Source organism: Oncorhynchus mykiss, chromosome 10 (assembly GCF_013265735.2).
Source record: "Oncorhynchus mykiss isolate Arlee chromosome 10, USDA_OmykA_1.1, whole genome shotgun sequence".
Taxonomy (NCBI): Eukaryota; Metazoa; Chordata; class Actinopteri; order Salmoniformes; family Salmonidae; genus Oncorhynchus; species Oncorhynchus mykiss.
In genome coordinates, this window is record NC_048574.1 from 52,124,330 (window position 1) to 52,142,961 (window position 18,632).

General features: G+C 41.0%; 1 protein-coding gene across 1 annotated transcript in view; it reads left to right on the top strand.

The window, feature by feature from the left end:
• Window positions 1–2,404: 2,404 nt before the first annotated feature.
• Window positions 2,405–18,632, top strand: part of adamts8a (ADAM metallopeptidase with thrombospondin type 1 motif, 8a) — a 28,611-nt gene continuing 12,383 nt past the window's right edge. Inside the window, exon 1 of the mRNA XM_021618978.2 lies at window positions 2,405–3,465. Within this exon, the coding sequence (XP_021474653.2) occupies window positions 2,731–3,465 (735 nt within the window). The 5' untranslated portion in view covers window positions 2,405–2,730. The remainder of the gene's footprint in view (window positions 3,466–18,632) is intronic.

Here is an 18,632-nt window from a genome sequence, read left to right on the forward strand (position 1 = left end):
GAGAAATTGTAATCAGAGTTTTTGGGGTCGTAACTAGTTACCACAGCCGCAAAGTCATAATTATGGTTTAACCCCGCCTATTTCTACAATTTCTCTTAAAGTCTGATTTTAAACCTAACGTTAAATTCATCCATAACCTTAACCACACTGCAAACCTTATGCCTAACCATAACCTTAAATTAAGACTATAAAGCACATTTTGTTTTAATGAATTTTTACGATATAGACCATTTTTACTTTGTGGCTGCGGTAACTAGTGACAACAGAGTTTTTGGGGAGGCGCTCGGGAAAGCTCATTGGTTATGCGTCTCAGTTCAAGGTTTACTCTGCGACCACTTGAAACTCTGTACTGTATTAGCATCACCACTTCCGCGCAGCACACGAAAAACAGGGTTTCCTCACACTTACCCCTCGAGCTGGGTCTGTGCTATGCTATGCAGTGCATAGCGCGCAGCCTGCCTCCATACACATTTGTATCCAACGCAACATCCAAAGCAAAGTAGCACAACACCAAATGAGTGATATATTTTGCATATGTTTACTAGCCAGTGCCTATACTCTACAAAATGTCATTTTATAACATGGCTTTGTGAATTAGTAAGATGTATCTAGGGGTTAGGCTATGCTTCAACACCCACTGATGATACAAATATGATCATCTTATTGGCATACGAGCTCAGAGACAAACATCAGTGGCCGTGGATAGTGTGTATAATTTCAGTCTTGTGCTCAATATACCCAATCTTCTTGGGGTTTATAATTAACTGAAACCAGTGGGCTACATGCCTATGCGCTGTAGTATAATTGAGCCAGTGAGACAGGGTTTAGGCTATATCTGATTATAAAGTAATCATGCTGTCACAATCATCATACTAATCATCATCATCAGATCATTGGGGAAAAGTCCATTCAAGTTCAACACTAGTTTATAGCCTACAATGTAACACAGTAGCCTAATGTTACTATGGAACTGTGAAAATAATAATACAACTCCCCCTTGATAAAGTGAAACAATGTGATGTGTTGGGTACTTTTACTTGATGTTTTTGCTCTTTCAAGATTGTTCAGAACTGATGCCTGGCGGTGTCCAGACAGTCCTCTTTTCAGATACAATATTCTGGAGGCTGATACAAGTGCGGCATCTTTTGGCTAATAGGCATAATCATGTACACCGCTTCCGTCTAACTAAACAAGACTAATCAAATAAATTAAATACAATTAGCTGCTATCATCCATTAATTGTTACGTTTTAATTGTGTGCATCATTTGTTTGATTTCTTTCCATTTAAATGCATTTTTTGTAACATACATGGGCTTCAACTCCATCACTAGAAGCGCCTACATTTGAATTGTGAAACAACACTGCCACATCGTGGTTAAAAGACGGTGATTTAATAATACTCTTGTGTTATCATTGGTCATTATGATAATTTAGCTGACGCCTGATAGAGACTTCAAAGTAGCCTATTGTAATGTGGCCAAAATGGGAAATACGTAATAGACATCGAAGCATTTTAAAAGTCCCAAAGTGAATGTGATGCGATTGCATTTTTTTTCATTGTAATTTTGGAAATGTTATTTAACTCCACATTTGTGTGTTAGGTGTGGGCGTGTTTTAACTTAATTTAATGTGTCTAACGAAAACACAATTATTACATTATTATTGTTGTGTAACAAATAGCCATTTTACATTTTTACTACCAGGCTATTACTGTCAATGGCTATAGCCATAAACTGCCTACTGATCCTAAATAATGTGCACGAGCTCGACACGAGCTCAGTCAATCACTGAGAATGAATAAGCAGCACAAGCACAGCCTACAAAATTATTCCAGAGAAAGAAAAATGTGCTCAAGTCTTTCCTCTATGTATCACTCACGGCTTTATTATGTAATCTATGTAAGCGCTTCCTTTGAGCTGAAATCAAGTATTTGGTGGTAAACAGTCCAGCCACAGAGGTTCTAAATACTGTACTGTCTTCGGTCCAGTCTTGTCAGATGGAACGTGAAGATGAGACTCGAGCCTTAAGTGTGTGCATGCAGTTCTGGAAGATATTTGATTATATTTTCAGACTTATGCTGCAGTTTGACGCTGAAATAGAGAGCTAAGCGTAATGGAGTGAGTTGAGCCAACGGTTTGCTGCTATTACTTCGACCTTACTCGGTCCAGGGACGTTCCAAGGATCCCGTTTAGACTGTCCCGTCTAGAATATCTGTTGGATCTATTGAAGAATGGGCGTGCCAGTGAGGTCCCATTGGATCAATTTGATTTTAGTTTATGTTTTTTTCTGTAAGCACGAGGGGGTGGAGAGAGCAGGAGCAAATTATATAAAAAAATAAACCACTTAGGCCTATGTTTAAGAAGAGCAAGGCTGTATAAATACCACAGTCACGAGAAGTCGCCGCTTATTCAGTCTGCTACAGGTCTCGAGTTCTGACTTCAACTAACTATAAGAATAATTCTTTATTTTTAGTATAGCCTACTGTTTTGCAACTCCTATAGATGTCAATGGCTATAGGTGATTGGTGGTTGTTTACTTTTGATTTATTAAGTAAAATTAAGATTTATAGCGCAATTTTATGTTGAGCACTCAAGACTGTATGGTACCTGTCATACGCGCTCTTCTTTATTCATAGCAATTTCTCTATTAAGAAGATTAAGAAGAAAAAAGATCTTATCACACATTTACATAGTTTCTTTGATATAAAGGGTGCTTGTGATAGTAATAAAATGGGTTCAACTTTACATATCACTTTATTAACCCTGTCCTTAAACAACGTTGTGCTGTCGGAATTGTTCCACTCCGAGGAGACCATACCCGTCATAAACAGTGTGAAGACCAGCGGTCGGCTCTGGAAAAGGAGCGAGGATCAACATAGCTTCAGATTGACAGCTTTCGGCCAGGACTTCACATTGAATTTGACTCCGGACGACTCGTTTGTTGCTCCAAAGTTAACCATTCAGCACATACAATCGAAACATCTGGCTGCGCTTTTCAACGGAACCAGATCAGGGCATTTTACCGGTGGTATCATCAAGACAGGGGGGAATGGGGACGAGTTTAAAGGCTGCTTCTTCTCAGGGAAGGTGGACACCGACCAGGAATCTGTTGTCGCGGTGAGCCTGTGCCACGGGATGCAAGGGTTCTTCATAGCGCATGGGGATGTGTATCTAATTCAACCCAAAGTTCTTGGCCATGGTAAAACAGAGAGATCATTCTTGCAGGTGCACATTATAAAAAGGAGAGTTTTGACCGAAGTACAAAATTTGTCCAAGACTTTCCAAGCTTTTGATCAGGTGAAGGATAAAAGCCGTCTGGCCACAGATGACGGCTCTGCATATCCTGTTGATGATGCTGAGCTAGCGACGGGACGGAAGCGACGGTTTGTCTCCTCTCCAAGATATATCGAGACGCTGGTCGTAGCCGACGCTTCAATGACACATTTCTATGGAGACGAAATAAAGGTGAGGGCATGAACTGGCACAAATTGATAACGATATATTCCGTTTGTGGTTAACAAAAATTATAAACCAATACACTAATTATATATTTTTTTGCATTGGATGCAATGTGATGGGCACATGTCCAAACGCGTCATTACACACAAGGGATTTCCAATGCAGTTTAATTTTCCAGGCAAAAATAAGCGCCTGAAATGTCATTTGTGAAACTGTCAAGGCAGCCCAGCCTGGTCTCATAGACCAGGCGTAATATAGTTCATGTAAATCCGTGAAAACTAAATTAGTATATGTTACTTGGTATGGTTACCTGGTAAAATAAGGGTAAAATAAATAAAAACATATTAAACAAGATAGAAGGTTATTTAAGGCAAAAATAAAAGGAGGGTGGATGGGTGGGCATATAATGCAAATGTCTAGCAATCTTTGTTCTAATCTCATTATGGATAACTTTAGCATTTTAGCTAATTAGCAACTTTGCAACTATTTACTACTTTTTAGGTAGTTTGGAACCACTTAGCATGCTAGCTAACACTTCCTCAACCTTAACCCTAACCCTTTTAGCTAACCTTACACCTTTAACCTAACTCCTAACTGTAACAATATCCCCTAGCCTACTAATGTTAGCCATCTGGCTAATTAGCATTAGCATTAGCCACCTAGACACCTACCTAACGTTAGCAACAAAAAATTTGAATTTGTAACATATTGTACATTTTGCAAATACGTAACATATTTTACAAATTGCACATACAGTGAAAGTCAAAAGTTTGGACCCACCTACTCATTCCAGGGTTTTTATTTATTTAAAAAAAATCTACATTATAGAATAATAGGGAATACATCAAAACTATAAAATAACACATATGGAATCATGCATAAGCAAAAAAGTGTTAAACAAATCTAAATATATTTAATATTTGAGATTTTTCAAAGTATCCACTGCCTTGATGTGGACACTTGACATTCTCTCAACCAGCTTCACCTGGAATGCTTTTCTAATACTCTTGAAGTATATCCTGAGCACTTATTGGCTGCTTTTCCTTCACTCTGCAGTCCAACTCGCACCAAACCATCTCAATTGAGTAGAGCTTGGGTGATTATGGAGGTCAAGTTATCTGATGCAGCACTCCATCACTCTCCTTCTTGGTCAAATAGCCCTTACAAAGCCTGGAGGTGTGTTGAGTCATTGTCCTAAGTGCAAACCAGATGGGATGGCGTATCGCTGCAGAATGCTGTGGTAGCCGTGCTGGTTAAGTGTGCCTTGAATTCGAAATACATCACTGACAGTGTCACCTGCAATGCACCCCCACACCATCACACTTCCTCTTCAATTCTTCATGGTGGGAACCACAAATGCAGAGATCATCCATTCTCACAAAGACATGGTGGTTGGAACCAAAAATCTTACATTTGGACTCATCAGACCAATGGACAGATTTCCACTGGTCTAATGTCCATTGCTAGTGTTTCTTGGCCCAAGCAAATCTCTTCTTATTATTGGTGTTCTTCTATATTGGTTTCTTTGCAGCAATTTGACCATGAAGGCCTGATTCACACAGTCTCCTCTGAACAGTTGTTCAGATGTGTATGTTACTTGAAGTATGCAAAGCATTTCTTTGGGCAGCAATTTATGAGGCTGGTAATTCTAATGAACTTAACCTCTGCATTAGAGGTAACTATGGGTCTTTCTTTCTTGTGGCGGTTAAAGTAATGATGGACTGTCGTTTCTATTTGCTTATTCGAGCCATTCTTGCCATAATATGGACTTGGTCTTTTACCAAACAGGGCTATCTTCTGTATACCACTGCTACCCTGCCACAACACAACTGATTAGCTCAAACGCATTAAGAAGGAAATACATTCCACAAATGAACTTTTAACAAGGAACACCTGTTAATTGAAATGCATTTCAGGCCATGGAGGTGGTTGAGAGAATGCCAATAGTGTGCAAAGGTGTCATCAAGGCAAAGGGTGGCTACTTTGAAAAATTGATTTGTTTAACACTTTTTTGGTTACTGCATGATTCCATATGTGTTATTTCATATTTCAAAGTAGGACAGACTATGTTTGTTTCCACTCTCTATTGGTTATACAGACTCTTGGCCTCCCATCCTATTCTAACCACCTCTTCCCAGCTTTGTATTCATGTTTCCTGATGAAATTGCTGTACAATATGTTCTTGTTTCCATTTAATGCACATTCAAATGTCATAAATCAACACTGCAGAGCTCTCTCTATCCTCTGCCGTGCCCTGATTGTATTACTGGAACATCTACCCTGGACCATCTACTGTTGCTAGCCGCAATTCAGACTTGATATCTGCTTCACTGATTTCTGCTCTCGTAAAAGCCTGGGTTTTCTACACGTTAACCCTAGAATCTTATTACCTAAAATTGATCAATTGAAAGTGTGGGTTCACAGCTCCAATCCAGATGTGTTGGTCATTACTGAGACGTGGTTAAGAAAAAGTGTTTTGAACACTGATGTTAAACCTTTCTGGTCATAACCTTTTTCGGTAAGACAAATCTTCCAAAGGTGTTGGAGTTGCAATCGTTAACAAGGAACACCTTCAGTGCTCGGTTGTCTCCACCAAGTCTGTCCCCAAACAATTAGATTTTCCGGTTTTAAGCATTAAACTTTCAAATAGCTCTTTGTTGACTGTTGCTGGGTGTTATTGTCCACCATCAGCACTGGCCTGTACTCTAAATGCCCTGTCTGAATTTGTCCTGCTAGGTGACCTAAACTGGCAGATGCTTAAACCACCTGACCAAGTCCTAAAGCAACTAAAATAATGGGACTCCCTAATTCTTTCTCAGATTATTACTAATTCCACAAGGTATGTCTCCAAACACCCAGAAAAAGCTATTTTCCTTGATGTTATCATCACGTAAAAGTCTGGTGTTTTCTGTAATGACCTTATCGATCATTGTTTTAAAGCCTGTGTTCATAATGGCTGCTCAGTGAAATGACCTGTACTGATTTGTCATAGGCGCTTGCTAAAAAACCTTAATTAGCAAGCCTTCCTTCAAATCAAATAAAATACAATTTTATTGGTCACATACGCGTGTTTAGTAGATGTTATTGCGGGTGTAGCAAAATGCTTGTGTTTAAGCTCCAGTAATATCTAACAAGTAATATCTAACAATTTCACAAAAATACCCACAATACACACAAATCTAAGTAAAGGAATGGAATTAAGAATATATAAATATATGGATGAGCAATGTCAGAGTGGCATAGACTGAGATACAATAGAATCGAATACAGTATATACTGTACATATGAGACGAGTAATACAAAATATGTAAACATTATTTACAGTGCCTTGCGAAAGTATTCGGCCCCCTTGAACTTTGCGACCTTTTGCCACATTTCAGACTTCAAACATAAAGATATAAAACTGTATTTTTTTGTGAAGAATCAACAACAAGTGGGACACAATCATGAAGTGGAACGACATTTATTGGATATTTCAAACTTTTTTAACAAATCAAAAACAGAAAAATTGGGCGTGCAAAATTATTCATCCCCCTTCAGTTAATACTTTGTAGCGCCACCTTTTGCTGCGATTACAGCTGTAAGTCGCTTGGGGTATGTCTCTATCAGTTTTGCACATCGAGAGACTGAATTTTTTTCCCATTCCTCCTTGCAAAACAGCTTGAGCTCAGTGAGGTTGGATGGAGAGCATTTGTGAACAGCAGTTTTCAGTTCTTTCCACAGATTCTCGATTGGATTCAGGTCTGGACTTTGACTTGGCCATTCTAACACCTGGATATGTTTATTTTTGAACCATTCCATTGTAGATTTTGCTTTATGTTTTGGATCATTGTCTTGTTGGAAGACAAATCTCCGTCCCAGTCTCAGGTCTTTTGCAGACTCCATCAGGTTTTCTTCCAGAATGGTCCTGTATTTGGCTCCATCCACTTCCCATCAATTTTAACCATCTTCCCTGTCCCTGCTGAAGAAAAGCAGGCCCAAACCATGATGCTGCCCCCACCATGTTTGACAGTGGGGATGGTGTGTTCAACTGTGTTGCTTTTACGCCAAACATAACGTTTTGCATTGTTGCCAAAAAGTTCAATTTTGGTTTCATCTGACCAGAGCACCTTCTTCCACATGTTTGGTGTGTCTCCCAGGTGGCTTGTGGCAAACTTTAAACAACACTTTTTATGGATATCTTTAAGAAATGGCTTTCTTCTTGCCACTCTTCCATAAAGGCCAGATTTGTGCAATATACAACTGATTGTTGTCCTATGGACAGAGTCTCCCACCTCAGCTGTAGATCTCTGCAGTTCATCCAGAGTGATCATGGGCCTCTTGGCTGCATCTCTGATCAGTCTTCTCCTTGTATGAGCTGAAAGTTTAGAGGGACGGCCAGGTCTTGGTAGATTTGCAGTGGTCTGATACTCCTTCCATTTCAATATTATCGCTTGCACAGTGCTCCTTGGGATGTTTAAAGCTTGGGAAATCTCTTTGTATCCAAATCCGGCTTTAAACTTCTTCACAACAGTATCTCGGACCTGCCTGGTGTGTTCCTTGTTCTTCATGATGCTCTCTGCGCTTTTAACGGACCTCTGAGACTATCACAGTGCAGGTGCATTTATACGGAGACTTGATCACACACAGGTGGATTGTATTTATCATCATTAGTCATTTAGGTCAACATTGGATAATTCAGAGATCCTCACTGAACTTCTGGAGAGAGTTTGCTGCACTGAAAGTAAAGGGGCTGAATAATTTTGCACGCCCAATTTTTCCGTTTTTGATTTGTTAAAAAAGTTTGAAATATCCAATAAATGTCGTTCCACTTCATGATTGTGTCCCACTTGTTGTTGATTCTTCACAAAAAAATACAGTTTTATATCTTTATGTTTGAAGCCTGAAATGTGGCAAAAGGTCGCAAAGTTCAAGGGGGCCGAATACTTTCGCAAGGCACTGTAAGTGACTAGTGTTCCATTATTGAAGTGGCCAGTGATTTAAAGTCTATATACATAGGCAGCAGTCTCTAATGTGCTAGTGATATTTAACAGTCTGATGGCCTTGAGATATAAGCTGTTTTTCAGTCTCTCGGTCCCAGCTTTGATGCACCTGTGCTGACCTCGCCTTCTGGATGATAACGGGGTGAACAGGTAGTGGCCGTGTGGTTGGTGTCCTTGATGATCTTTTTGGCCTTCCTGTGACATCGGATGCTGTAGATGTCCTGGAGGGCTGGTAGTTTGCCCCCGGTGATGCATTGGGCATACCGCACCACCCTCTGGAGAGCCCTGTGGTTGTGGGCGGTGCAGTTGCTGTACAAGGCGGTGATACAGCATGTAAAAGTTTGTGAGTGTTTTAGGTGCCAAGCCAAATTTCTTCAGCCTCCTGAGGTTGAAGAGGCGCTGTTGCATATTCTTCACCACACTGTCTGTGTGGGTGGACCATTTCAGTTTGTCAGTGATGTGTACGCCGAGGAACTTGAAGCTTTCAACCTTCTCCACTGAGGTCCAGTCGATGTGGAGAGGGGGTGCCCCCTCTGCTGTTTCCTGAAGTCCACGATCAGCTCCTTAGTTTTTTTGACGTTGAGTGGGAGGTTACTTTCCTGGCACCACACTCCAAGGGCCCTCACCTCCTCCCTGTAGGCTGTCTCGTCACTGTTGGTAATCAAGCCTACTACTGTTGTGTCGTCTGAAAACTTGATGATTGAGTTGAAGGTGTGCGTGACCATGCAGTCATGGTTAAACAGGGAGTACAGGAAGGGGCTGAGCATGCACCCTTGTGGGGCCCCAGTATTGAAGATCAGTGAAGTGGAGGTGTTGTTTCCTACCTTCACCACCTGGGGGCGACCCGTCAGGAAGTCCAGGACTCAGTTGCACAGGGCGGTGATTCTATGATGTCGGGTAAAGTAGAGGTGATATGATCCTTGACTCGTCTCTCAAGGCACTTCATGATGACAGAAGTGAGTGCTACAGGGCGATAGTCATTTAGTTCAGTTACCTTTGCTTTTTGGGGTACAGGAACAATGATGGACATTTTGAAGTATGTGGACAGCAGACTGGAATAGGGAGAGATTGAATATGTCTGTAAACACTCCAGAAAGCTGGTCTGAGGATGCAGCTAGGGATGCCGTCAGGGCAGCCTTGCAAGGGTTAACATGCTTAAATGTCTTACTCACATCGGCCACAGTCCTTGGCCCGCGTCGTTGGCACTGGGTTATCCTTCTTAAATGATATCAGCATTGCCCTTGATTCTAAGGAATGTTGTGCTTCTATTTTTATTTACTTGGCCAAAGCTTTTGATTTTATTTATGTTTTACCTTTCTAAATTCGTATTTTCAATGACAGCCTAGGAACAATGTGTTAACTGCCTTGTTCAGGGGCAGAACGACAGATGTTTACCTTGTCAGCTCAGGGATTCGATCTTGCAACCTTTCGGTTACTATTCCAACGCTCTAACCACTAGGATACCTGCCGCCCCTAATACAGTAGACCATTCCATTCTTGTGGGCCGGCTAAGGAGTATTGGTGTCTCTGAGGGGTCTTTGGCCTGGTTTGCTAACTACCTCTCTCAAGGAGTGCAGTGTATAAAGTTTTAAAAAACTGCTGTCTCAGCCACTCCCTGTCACCAAGGGAATACCCTAAGGCTCAATCCTAGGCCCCACGCTCTTCTCTATACACGTAAACAACATAGCTCAGGCAGTAGGAAGCTCTCTCCTCCATTTATATACAGATGATACAGTCTTATACCATCCTACCCATGCTAGATTACGGAGACGCAATTTATAGATCGGCAGGTAAGGGTGCTCTCGAGTGGCTAGAGGTTCTTTACCGCCGTGCCTCTACACCTGCATTGCTTGCTGTTTGGGGTTTTAGGCTGGGTTTCTGTACAGCACTTTGATATCATCTGACATACGAAGGGCTATATAAATACATTTGATTTGATTTGGCCATCAGATTTGCCACTAATACTTCTTATAGGACACATCACTGCATCACTCCTCTATAAACGGGTCATCTCTGTATACCTGTCGCAAGACCCATTGGTTGATACTTATTTATAAAACCCTCTTAGGCCTCACTCCCCCCTATCTGAGATACCTACTGCAGCCCTCATCCTCCACATACAACACCTTGTTCTCCCAGTCACATTCTTTTAAAGGTCCCAAAAGCACACACATCTCTGGGTCACTCCTCTTTTCAGTTTGCTGCAGCTAGCAACTGGAACGATCAGCAAAAAACACTCAAACTGGACAGGTTATCTTCATCTTTTCATTCAAAGAATCAATCACGGACATTTACTGACAGTTGTGTCTGTTTTGCTTGATGTAGTGTTGTCTCTACCTCCTTGCTCTTTATACTGTTGTCTTTGCCCAATAATGTTTGTACCATGTCTTGTGCTGCTACCATGTTGTGCCGATGCCATGTTGTGTTGCTACCATGTTGTTGTCATGTTGTGTTGCTACTATGCTGTGTTGTCATGTGTTGCTGCCATGCTATGAGGTGTCTTAAGCCTCTCTTGATGTAGTGTTGTGGTGTCTCTCCTGTCGTGATGTGTGTTTCGTCCGAGGAACCATGCCACATTTTTTTAATCTCCTAAGGGAGAATACGTTTTTCCGTGCCCTCTTCACGACTGTCTTGGTGTGCTTGGACCTTGTTAGTTTGTTGGTGATGTGGACGCCAAGGAACTTGAAGCTCTCAACATGCTCCACTACAGCCCAGTCGATGAGAATTGGGGCGTGCTTGGTGCTTTTCCTTTAGTCCACAATCATCTCCTTTGTCTTGATCACGTTGAAGGTGAGGTTGTTGTCTTTGCACCACATGTTCAGGTCTCTGACCTCCTCCCTATAGCCTGTCTCATCGTTGTCAGTGATGTTTGTCTTCCCCAATTTTTGGGTGTGGTCGAGGGGAATTCCTGCTTATGACATGAATACCGACTTAGAGTATAGGCCTAGGGTTTCAAGCTCTGGTCGATTTAAAATGTAATTATATTTAGTGACCAAATATAAACATTTGAAGGAGATAAATCTTCTGCTTGGATAGTTAAGTCTACAAAATGAATAATTGATATGTTGGATTCACGTCTCCATCTCAACGCACAATCTAAGTTTAAAAAAAAAATAGGACTAAATCAATTAAACTATCCAAGCAGAAGATACATCTCTTTCAAATTTTGATATTTGGTTAGGTTGTCCTCTTGCTCAATTGTACACCGGGGCCTCCCACTCCTCTTTCTATTCTGGCTAGAGAAAGTTTGCGCTGTTCTGTGAAGGGAGTAGTACACAGCGTTGTACGAGATCTTCAGTTTCTTGGCAATTTTTCGCATGGAATAGCCTTAATTTCTCAGAACGAGAATAGACTGATGAGTTTCAGAAGAAAATTATTTGTTTCTGGCCATTTTGAGCCTGTAATCGAACCCACAAATTCTGATGCTCCAGACACTCAACCAGTCTAAAGAAGGACAGTTTTATTGCTTCTTTAATCAGTACAACAGTTTTCAGCTGTGCTAACATAATTACAAAAGGGTTTTCTAATGATCAATTAGCCTTTTACAATTATAAACTTGGAACACAGGAGTAATGGTTGCTGATAATTGGACTCCTGTACGCCTATGTAGATATTCCATTAAAAATCTGCTGTTTCCAGCTACAATAGTCATTGACAACATTAACAATGTCAACACTGTACTTCTGATCAATTTGATGGTGTTCTAATGGACAAAAAATAGCTTTTCTTTCAAAAACAAGGACATTTTTAAGTGACCCCAAACTTTTGAACGGTAATGTAAGTGAATTTGACCCAAAACTTTTGGTCCCCTAAAATGGGGGGGACTATGTACAAAAAGTGTTGTAATTTCTAACAGTTCCTCAAATTAAAGCTGACAGTCTGCATTCATAAAAATTTTATAATTTCAAAACCAAAGTACTAGAGTGCTGAGCCAAAACAAAAAAAAATTGTCACTGTCCCAATACTCTTGGAGCTCACTATATACAGTATCTCTGTCAATACCTAATAACCTCAGAAAAGATGGAGACATTCTGGTCTTAATATATATATCGTGTGATGTTATACAATCTGACTAAGTTTGTGTCTATCTGAAACTGTAAATAAAAATGTTGGCACAGAGTCTTGTGTTTGAGTTTAAACCATCTGGGAATGAGAGGAAGCCAAGAGGAGTTTTGTTTTTGTGGTCTTCAACCCATTTTATTGATGGAAAGAAAAACACAAATGTTTAAACATTTGATTCCAATTGGCTTACGGATTTGGGTCCCTTCTCTGACTGCCTGCAGAGCGTGTGTTTGTCAGATCTCTTTGCAATTAATTAAGCAGTGAAATGAATCCAGGATTCAATGTTTATTGACAACAACTAGGTAGTGCACAATTGATAGTGCCTTCGCAGCAAACCCGGGAACATTCCCATAACATTAACCTAGATTCACATTAAGTTCTAGTTAGGGATGTATCTAACACTAAGAATATAACATACAAAAACATTCAGACAAATGTATTTATTATAAATGTTTTATATTAAATGTCCTTGGAATGTTCTAACGTTCGCTAAAATGTTGTGCACAACATCTGTAACAACGACCACAGAACATTCCCCAAAAAGTTTGTATGTTTGTATAAAACATTTGCCTGATGTTGCAGGAATGTTCCTATAACACATTTAATCTGTTCTTTAAAGGTTCCCAGAATGTTTAATTAGCTTGTGGGAAGAGTCTGGTGGGAACATTGTGGGGACAAAATATATGTTCCCAAAACACCAAAACTGTCCAGCTGTGCAGATGATTTCACAATGTTTCTTTAAATTAAGGGTGCAAAAAACATTCACCTTATGTTACAAGAACGTTCCCACAACACATTTCATCTGTTGATTCCCACAAATTTGTGGGAACTTTGTGGGAACATTGTTGGGACATAACAAGAGACACAACATACTCCCAAAACTCAACTGTTGAGTAGTTTTGACATTCAGATAACGGTTGTATCAGCGTGTACAAAACATTCATTTGATGTTGCAAGAATGTTGACAAAACAGTGTTTCTGAGTTCTTTAAAGGTTCCAAGAACATGCAATTAGGTTGTGGGAACAGTGTGGGTAAATTATGATAGGTTACCAAAACACAAAATATGCTCAGTTGTGATGACATTCATACAATGTTTAAGTTAGGTTGCACAGGACATTCCCATAATGTTGTAAGAATGAAATGTGAGTTTTTATGAAGTTCAGAGCGTATTTATTTTAAATGTAACATAATAGTCCATTGATGTTCACTCAATATACATTTTACCTTGTCTTGGAGGTCTTCACAACATTCAAGAGCATTTAGAAAATGATGTATTTAAGTTTGACCTAATATTACCACAACATATGCACATTAAAGCATAGGAAAGCAGATTGGAATGCATCCACATTATGTTTCTCTCCGGATTTAATGGCAATTCACATTTCAGGACTGTATTTGACAAATAGTGCATTCGGAAAGTATTCAGACCCCTTGACTTTTTCCACATTTTGTTACGTTACGTTTTTCCTCATTAATCCACCCCATAATGACAAAGTGAAAACAGGTTTATAGACATAAAAAAAAACAGAAATACCTTATTTACATAAGTATTCAGACCCTTTGCTATGAGACTCAAAACTGAGCTCAGGTGCATCCTGTTTAGATTGATCATCCTTGAGATGTTTCTAAAACTTGATTGGAGTCCACCTGTGGTAAATTCAATTGATTGGACATATTTTGGAAAGGCACCCAACTGTCTATATAAGGTCCCACAGTTGACAATGCATGTCAGAGCAAAAACCAAGCCATGATGTCAAAGGAATTGTCTGTAGAGCTCCGATTGAGGATTGTGTCGAGGCACAGATCTGGGGAAGGGTACCAAAAAATATGTGCATCATTGAAGGTCCCCAAGAAAACGGTGGCCTCCATCATTCTCAAATAGAGGAATTTTGGAACCACCAAGACTTCCTAGAGCTGGCCACACGGTCAAAATGAGCAATCGGGGAGAAGGGCTTTGGTCAGGGAGGTGACCAAGAACCCGATGGTCATTCTGAAAGAGCTCCAGAGTTCCTCTGTGGAGATAGGAGAACCTTCCAGACGGACAACCATCTCTACAGCGCTCCACCAATCAGGTCCTTATGGTAGAGTGGCCAGACGGAAGCCACTTCTCAGTAAAAGGCACTTGATAGCCCGCTTGGATTTTGCCAAAAGGCACCTATAGACTCTCAGACCATGAGAAACAAGATCCTCTAAACAAGATCCTCTGGTCAGATGAAACCAAGATTGAACTCTTTGGCCTGAATGCCAAGTGCCACGTCCCGAGGAATCCTGGCACCATCCCTATGGTGAAGCATGGTGGTGGCAGCATCAAACTGTGGTTATGTTTTTTAGTATCAGGGAGACTGAGAGAAAGGATTGAGGGAAAGAAGAACGGAGCAAAGTACAGAGAGATCCTTGATGAAAACCTGCTCCAGAGTGCTCAGGACCTCAGACTGGGGTGAAGGTTCACCTTCCAACAGGGCAACAATCCTAAGCACACAGCCAAGACAACACAAGTCTCTGAATGTCCTTGAACCCAATCAAACATCTCTGGAGAGACCTGAAAATAGCTGTGCAGCGACGCTCAACATCCAACCTAATAGAGCTTGAGAGGATCTGCAGAGAAGAATGGGAGAAACTCCCCAAATACAGGTGTGCCAAGCTTGTAGCGTCATACCCAAGAAGATCCGAGGCTGTAAGCGCTGCCAAAGATGTTTCAACAAAGAACTAAGTGAAGGGTCTGAATACTTATGTAAATGTGATATCTGCAAAAATGTCTAAAAAGCTTATTTTGCTTTGCCATTATGGGGTATTGTGTGTAGATTGATGAAGGATTTTTTTTTTAAATCAATTTTATAATAAGGCTATGATGTAACGAAATGTGGAAAAAGTCAAGGGGTCTGAATACTTTCCAAATGCACTGTAGAGACACAGGACATTCTTATTTAATTCGTAGGACATTTGAACAGCATTTAGTCATACAAGCACATCCGTATTTTTAACACTTCATATGTTGACAATCTGTATTTAATTTAATTCATAGGACATTTGAATTTGAACATTTAATCATACAAACACAACCAGATTTTTTTTACACTTGCTATGTAACTAATCTGCATAGAATGTCATTAATAGGACATTTGAAACGCATTTAATAATAAAAATAAACATGTATTTTTATACTTCATACAGTGCCTTCAGAAACCACATTATTCTCTATTCTTACCCCTTTTTCCACATTGGTTGTGTAACAGCCTTTTTTTCTCACCCATCTACACACAATACTCCATAATGACAATGTTAATACATGTTTTTAGAAAATGTTGCAAATTTATTGAAAATTAAATACAGAAATATCTAATTTACATAAGTATTCACACCCCTGTGAAAATACACTGCTCAAAAAAATAAAGGGAACACTTAAACAACACAATGTAACTCCAAGTCAATCACACTTCTGTGAAATCAAACTGTCCACTTAGGAAGCAACACTGATTGACAATAAATTTCACATACTGTTGTGCAAATGGGTTAGACAACAGGTGGAAATTATAGGCAATTAGCAAGACACATAAAGGAGTGGTTCTGCAGGTGGTGACCACAGACCACTTCTCAGTTTCTATGCTTCCTGGCTGATGTTTTGGTCACTTTTGAATACTGGCGGTGCTTTCACTCTAGTGGTAGCATGAGACGGAGTCTACAACCCACACAAGTGGCTCAGGTAGTGCAGCTTATCCAGGATGGCACATCAATGCGAGCTGTGGCAAGAAGGTTTGCTGAGTCTGTCAGCGTAGTGTCCAGAGCATGGAGGCGCTACCAGGAGACAGGCCAGTACATCAGGAGACGTGGAGGAGGCCGTAGGAGGGCAACAACCCAGCAGCAGGACCGCTACCTCCGCCTTTGTGCAAGGAGGAGCAGGAGGAGCACTGCCAGAGCCCTGCAAAATGACCTCCAGCAGGCCACAAATGTGCATGTGTCTGCTCAAACAGTCAGAAACAGACTCCATGAGGGTGGTATGAGGGCCCGACGTCCACAGGTGGGGGTTGTGCTTACAGCCCAACACCGTGCAGGACGTTTGGCATTTGCCAGAGAACACCAAGATTGGCATTTCTTTGGGGGGGGCGCACAGCCCTCCATGTGCTCGCCAGAGGTAGCCTGACTGCCATTAGGTACCGAGATGGTGCGGTTGGCCCTGGGTTCCTCCTAATGCAAGACAATGCTAGACCTCATGTGGCTGGAGTGTGTCAGCAGTTCCTGCAAGAGGAAGGCATTGATGCTATGGACTGGCCCGCCCGTTCCCCAGACCTGAATCCAATTGAGCACATCTTGGACATCATGTCTCGCTCCATCCACCAACGCCACGTTGCACCACAGACTGTCCAGGAGTTTGCGGATGCTTTAGTCCAGGTCTGGGAGGAGATCCTTCAGGAGACCATCTGCCACCTCATCAGGAGCATGCCCAGGCATTGTAGGGAGGTCATACAGGGACGTGGAGGCCACACACACTACTGAGCCTCATTTTAACTTGTTTTAAGGACATTACATCAAAGTTGGATCAGCCTGTAGTGTTCCACTTTAATTTTGAGTGTGACTCCAAATCCAGACCTCCATGGATTGGTAAATTTGATTTCCATTGATAATTTTTGTGTGATTTTGTTGTCAGCACATTCAACTATGTAAAGAAAGAAGTATTTAATAAGAATATTTCATTCATTCAGATCTAGGATGTGTTATTTTAGTGTTCCCTTAATTTTTTGGAGCAGTGTACTTTGTAGAAGCACCTTTGGCAGCGATTACAGCTATGAGTCATGGGTAAGTCTCTAAGTGCTTTCCACACCAGGGTTGTGCAACATTTGCCCATTAGTCACAATTCTTCAAGCTGTGTCAAATTGGTTGGTGATCATTTCTATTTTCAGGTCTTGCCATAGATTTTTAAGTAGATTTAAGTCAAAACTGTAACTCGGCCATTCAAGAACATTCACTGTCTTCTTGGTAAGCAACTCCAGTGTAGGTTTGGTTTTGTGTTTTAGGTTATTGTCCTGCTGAGAGGGGAATTCATCTCTCAGTGTGTAAAAGCAGACTGTACCAGGTTTTCCTCTAGGATTTTGCCTGTGCTTATCCATTCATTTTGTATCCTGAAAAACTACCCAGTCCTTAACGATTACAAGCATACCCATAACATATTGCAGCCACCACTATGGTTGAAAATATGGAGAAGGGTAGTCAGTAATGTGTTGTACTCAATTTGCCCCAAACATAACACTTCGTATTCAGGACAAAAAGTGCATTGCTTTCCAACATTTTTTGCAGTAATACTTTAGTGCCTTGTTAGAAACAGGATGCATGTTTTGGAATATTTTTCTTCTGTACAGGCTTCCTTATTTCCCTCTGTCAATGTGGTTATTATTTTGGAGTAACTACCATGTTGTTGATCCATCCTCACTTTTCTCTTATCACAGCCATTAAACTGTAATTATTTTAAAGTCACCATTGACCTAATGGTGAAATCCCTGAATGGTTTCCTTCCTCTCCGGCAACGGAGTTAGGACGGACGCCAGTAGTGATTGGGTGTATTGACACACCATCCAAAGTGTAATTAATAACCTCACCATGCTCAAATGTCTGCTTTTTTATTTTTACCCATCTACCAATAGGTGCCCTTCTTTGCGAGGCATTGGAAAACCTCCCTGGTCTTCATGGTTGAATCTCTGTTTGAAATGCACTGCATCACTGAAGGACCTTACAAATAACTGTATGCATATCAGCAGCATACCACCCTGCATACCACTGCTGGCTTGCTTCTGAAGCTAACGCAGGGTTGGTCCTGGTCAGTCCCTGGATGGGAGACCAGGTGGTGTTGGAGGGCCAGTAGGAGTCACTCTTTCCTCTGGTCTAAAAAATACCCCATGGCAGTGTTTGGGCACACTGCCAAGTGTAGGGTGCTGTCTTTTGGATGGGACGTTAAACGGGTGTCCTGACTCTCTGAGGTCATTAAAGATCCCATGGCACCTATCGTAAGAGTAGGGGTGTTAACCCCGGTGTCCTGGCTAAATTCCCAATCTGACCCTCAAACCATCAAGGTCACCTAATAATCCCCAGTTTTCAATTGGCTCATTCATCCCCCTCCTCTCCCCTGCAACCATTCCCCA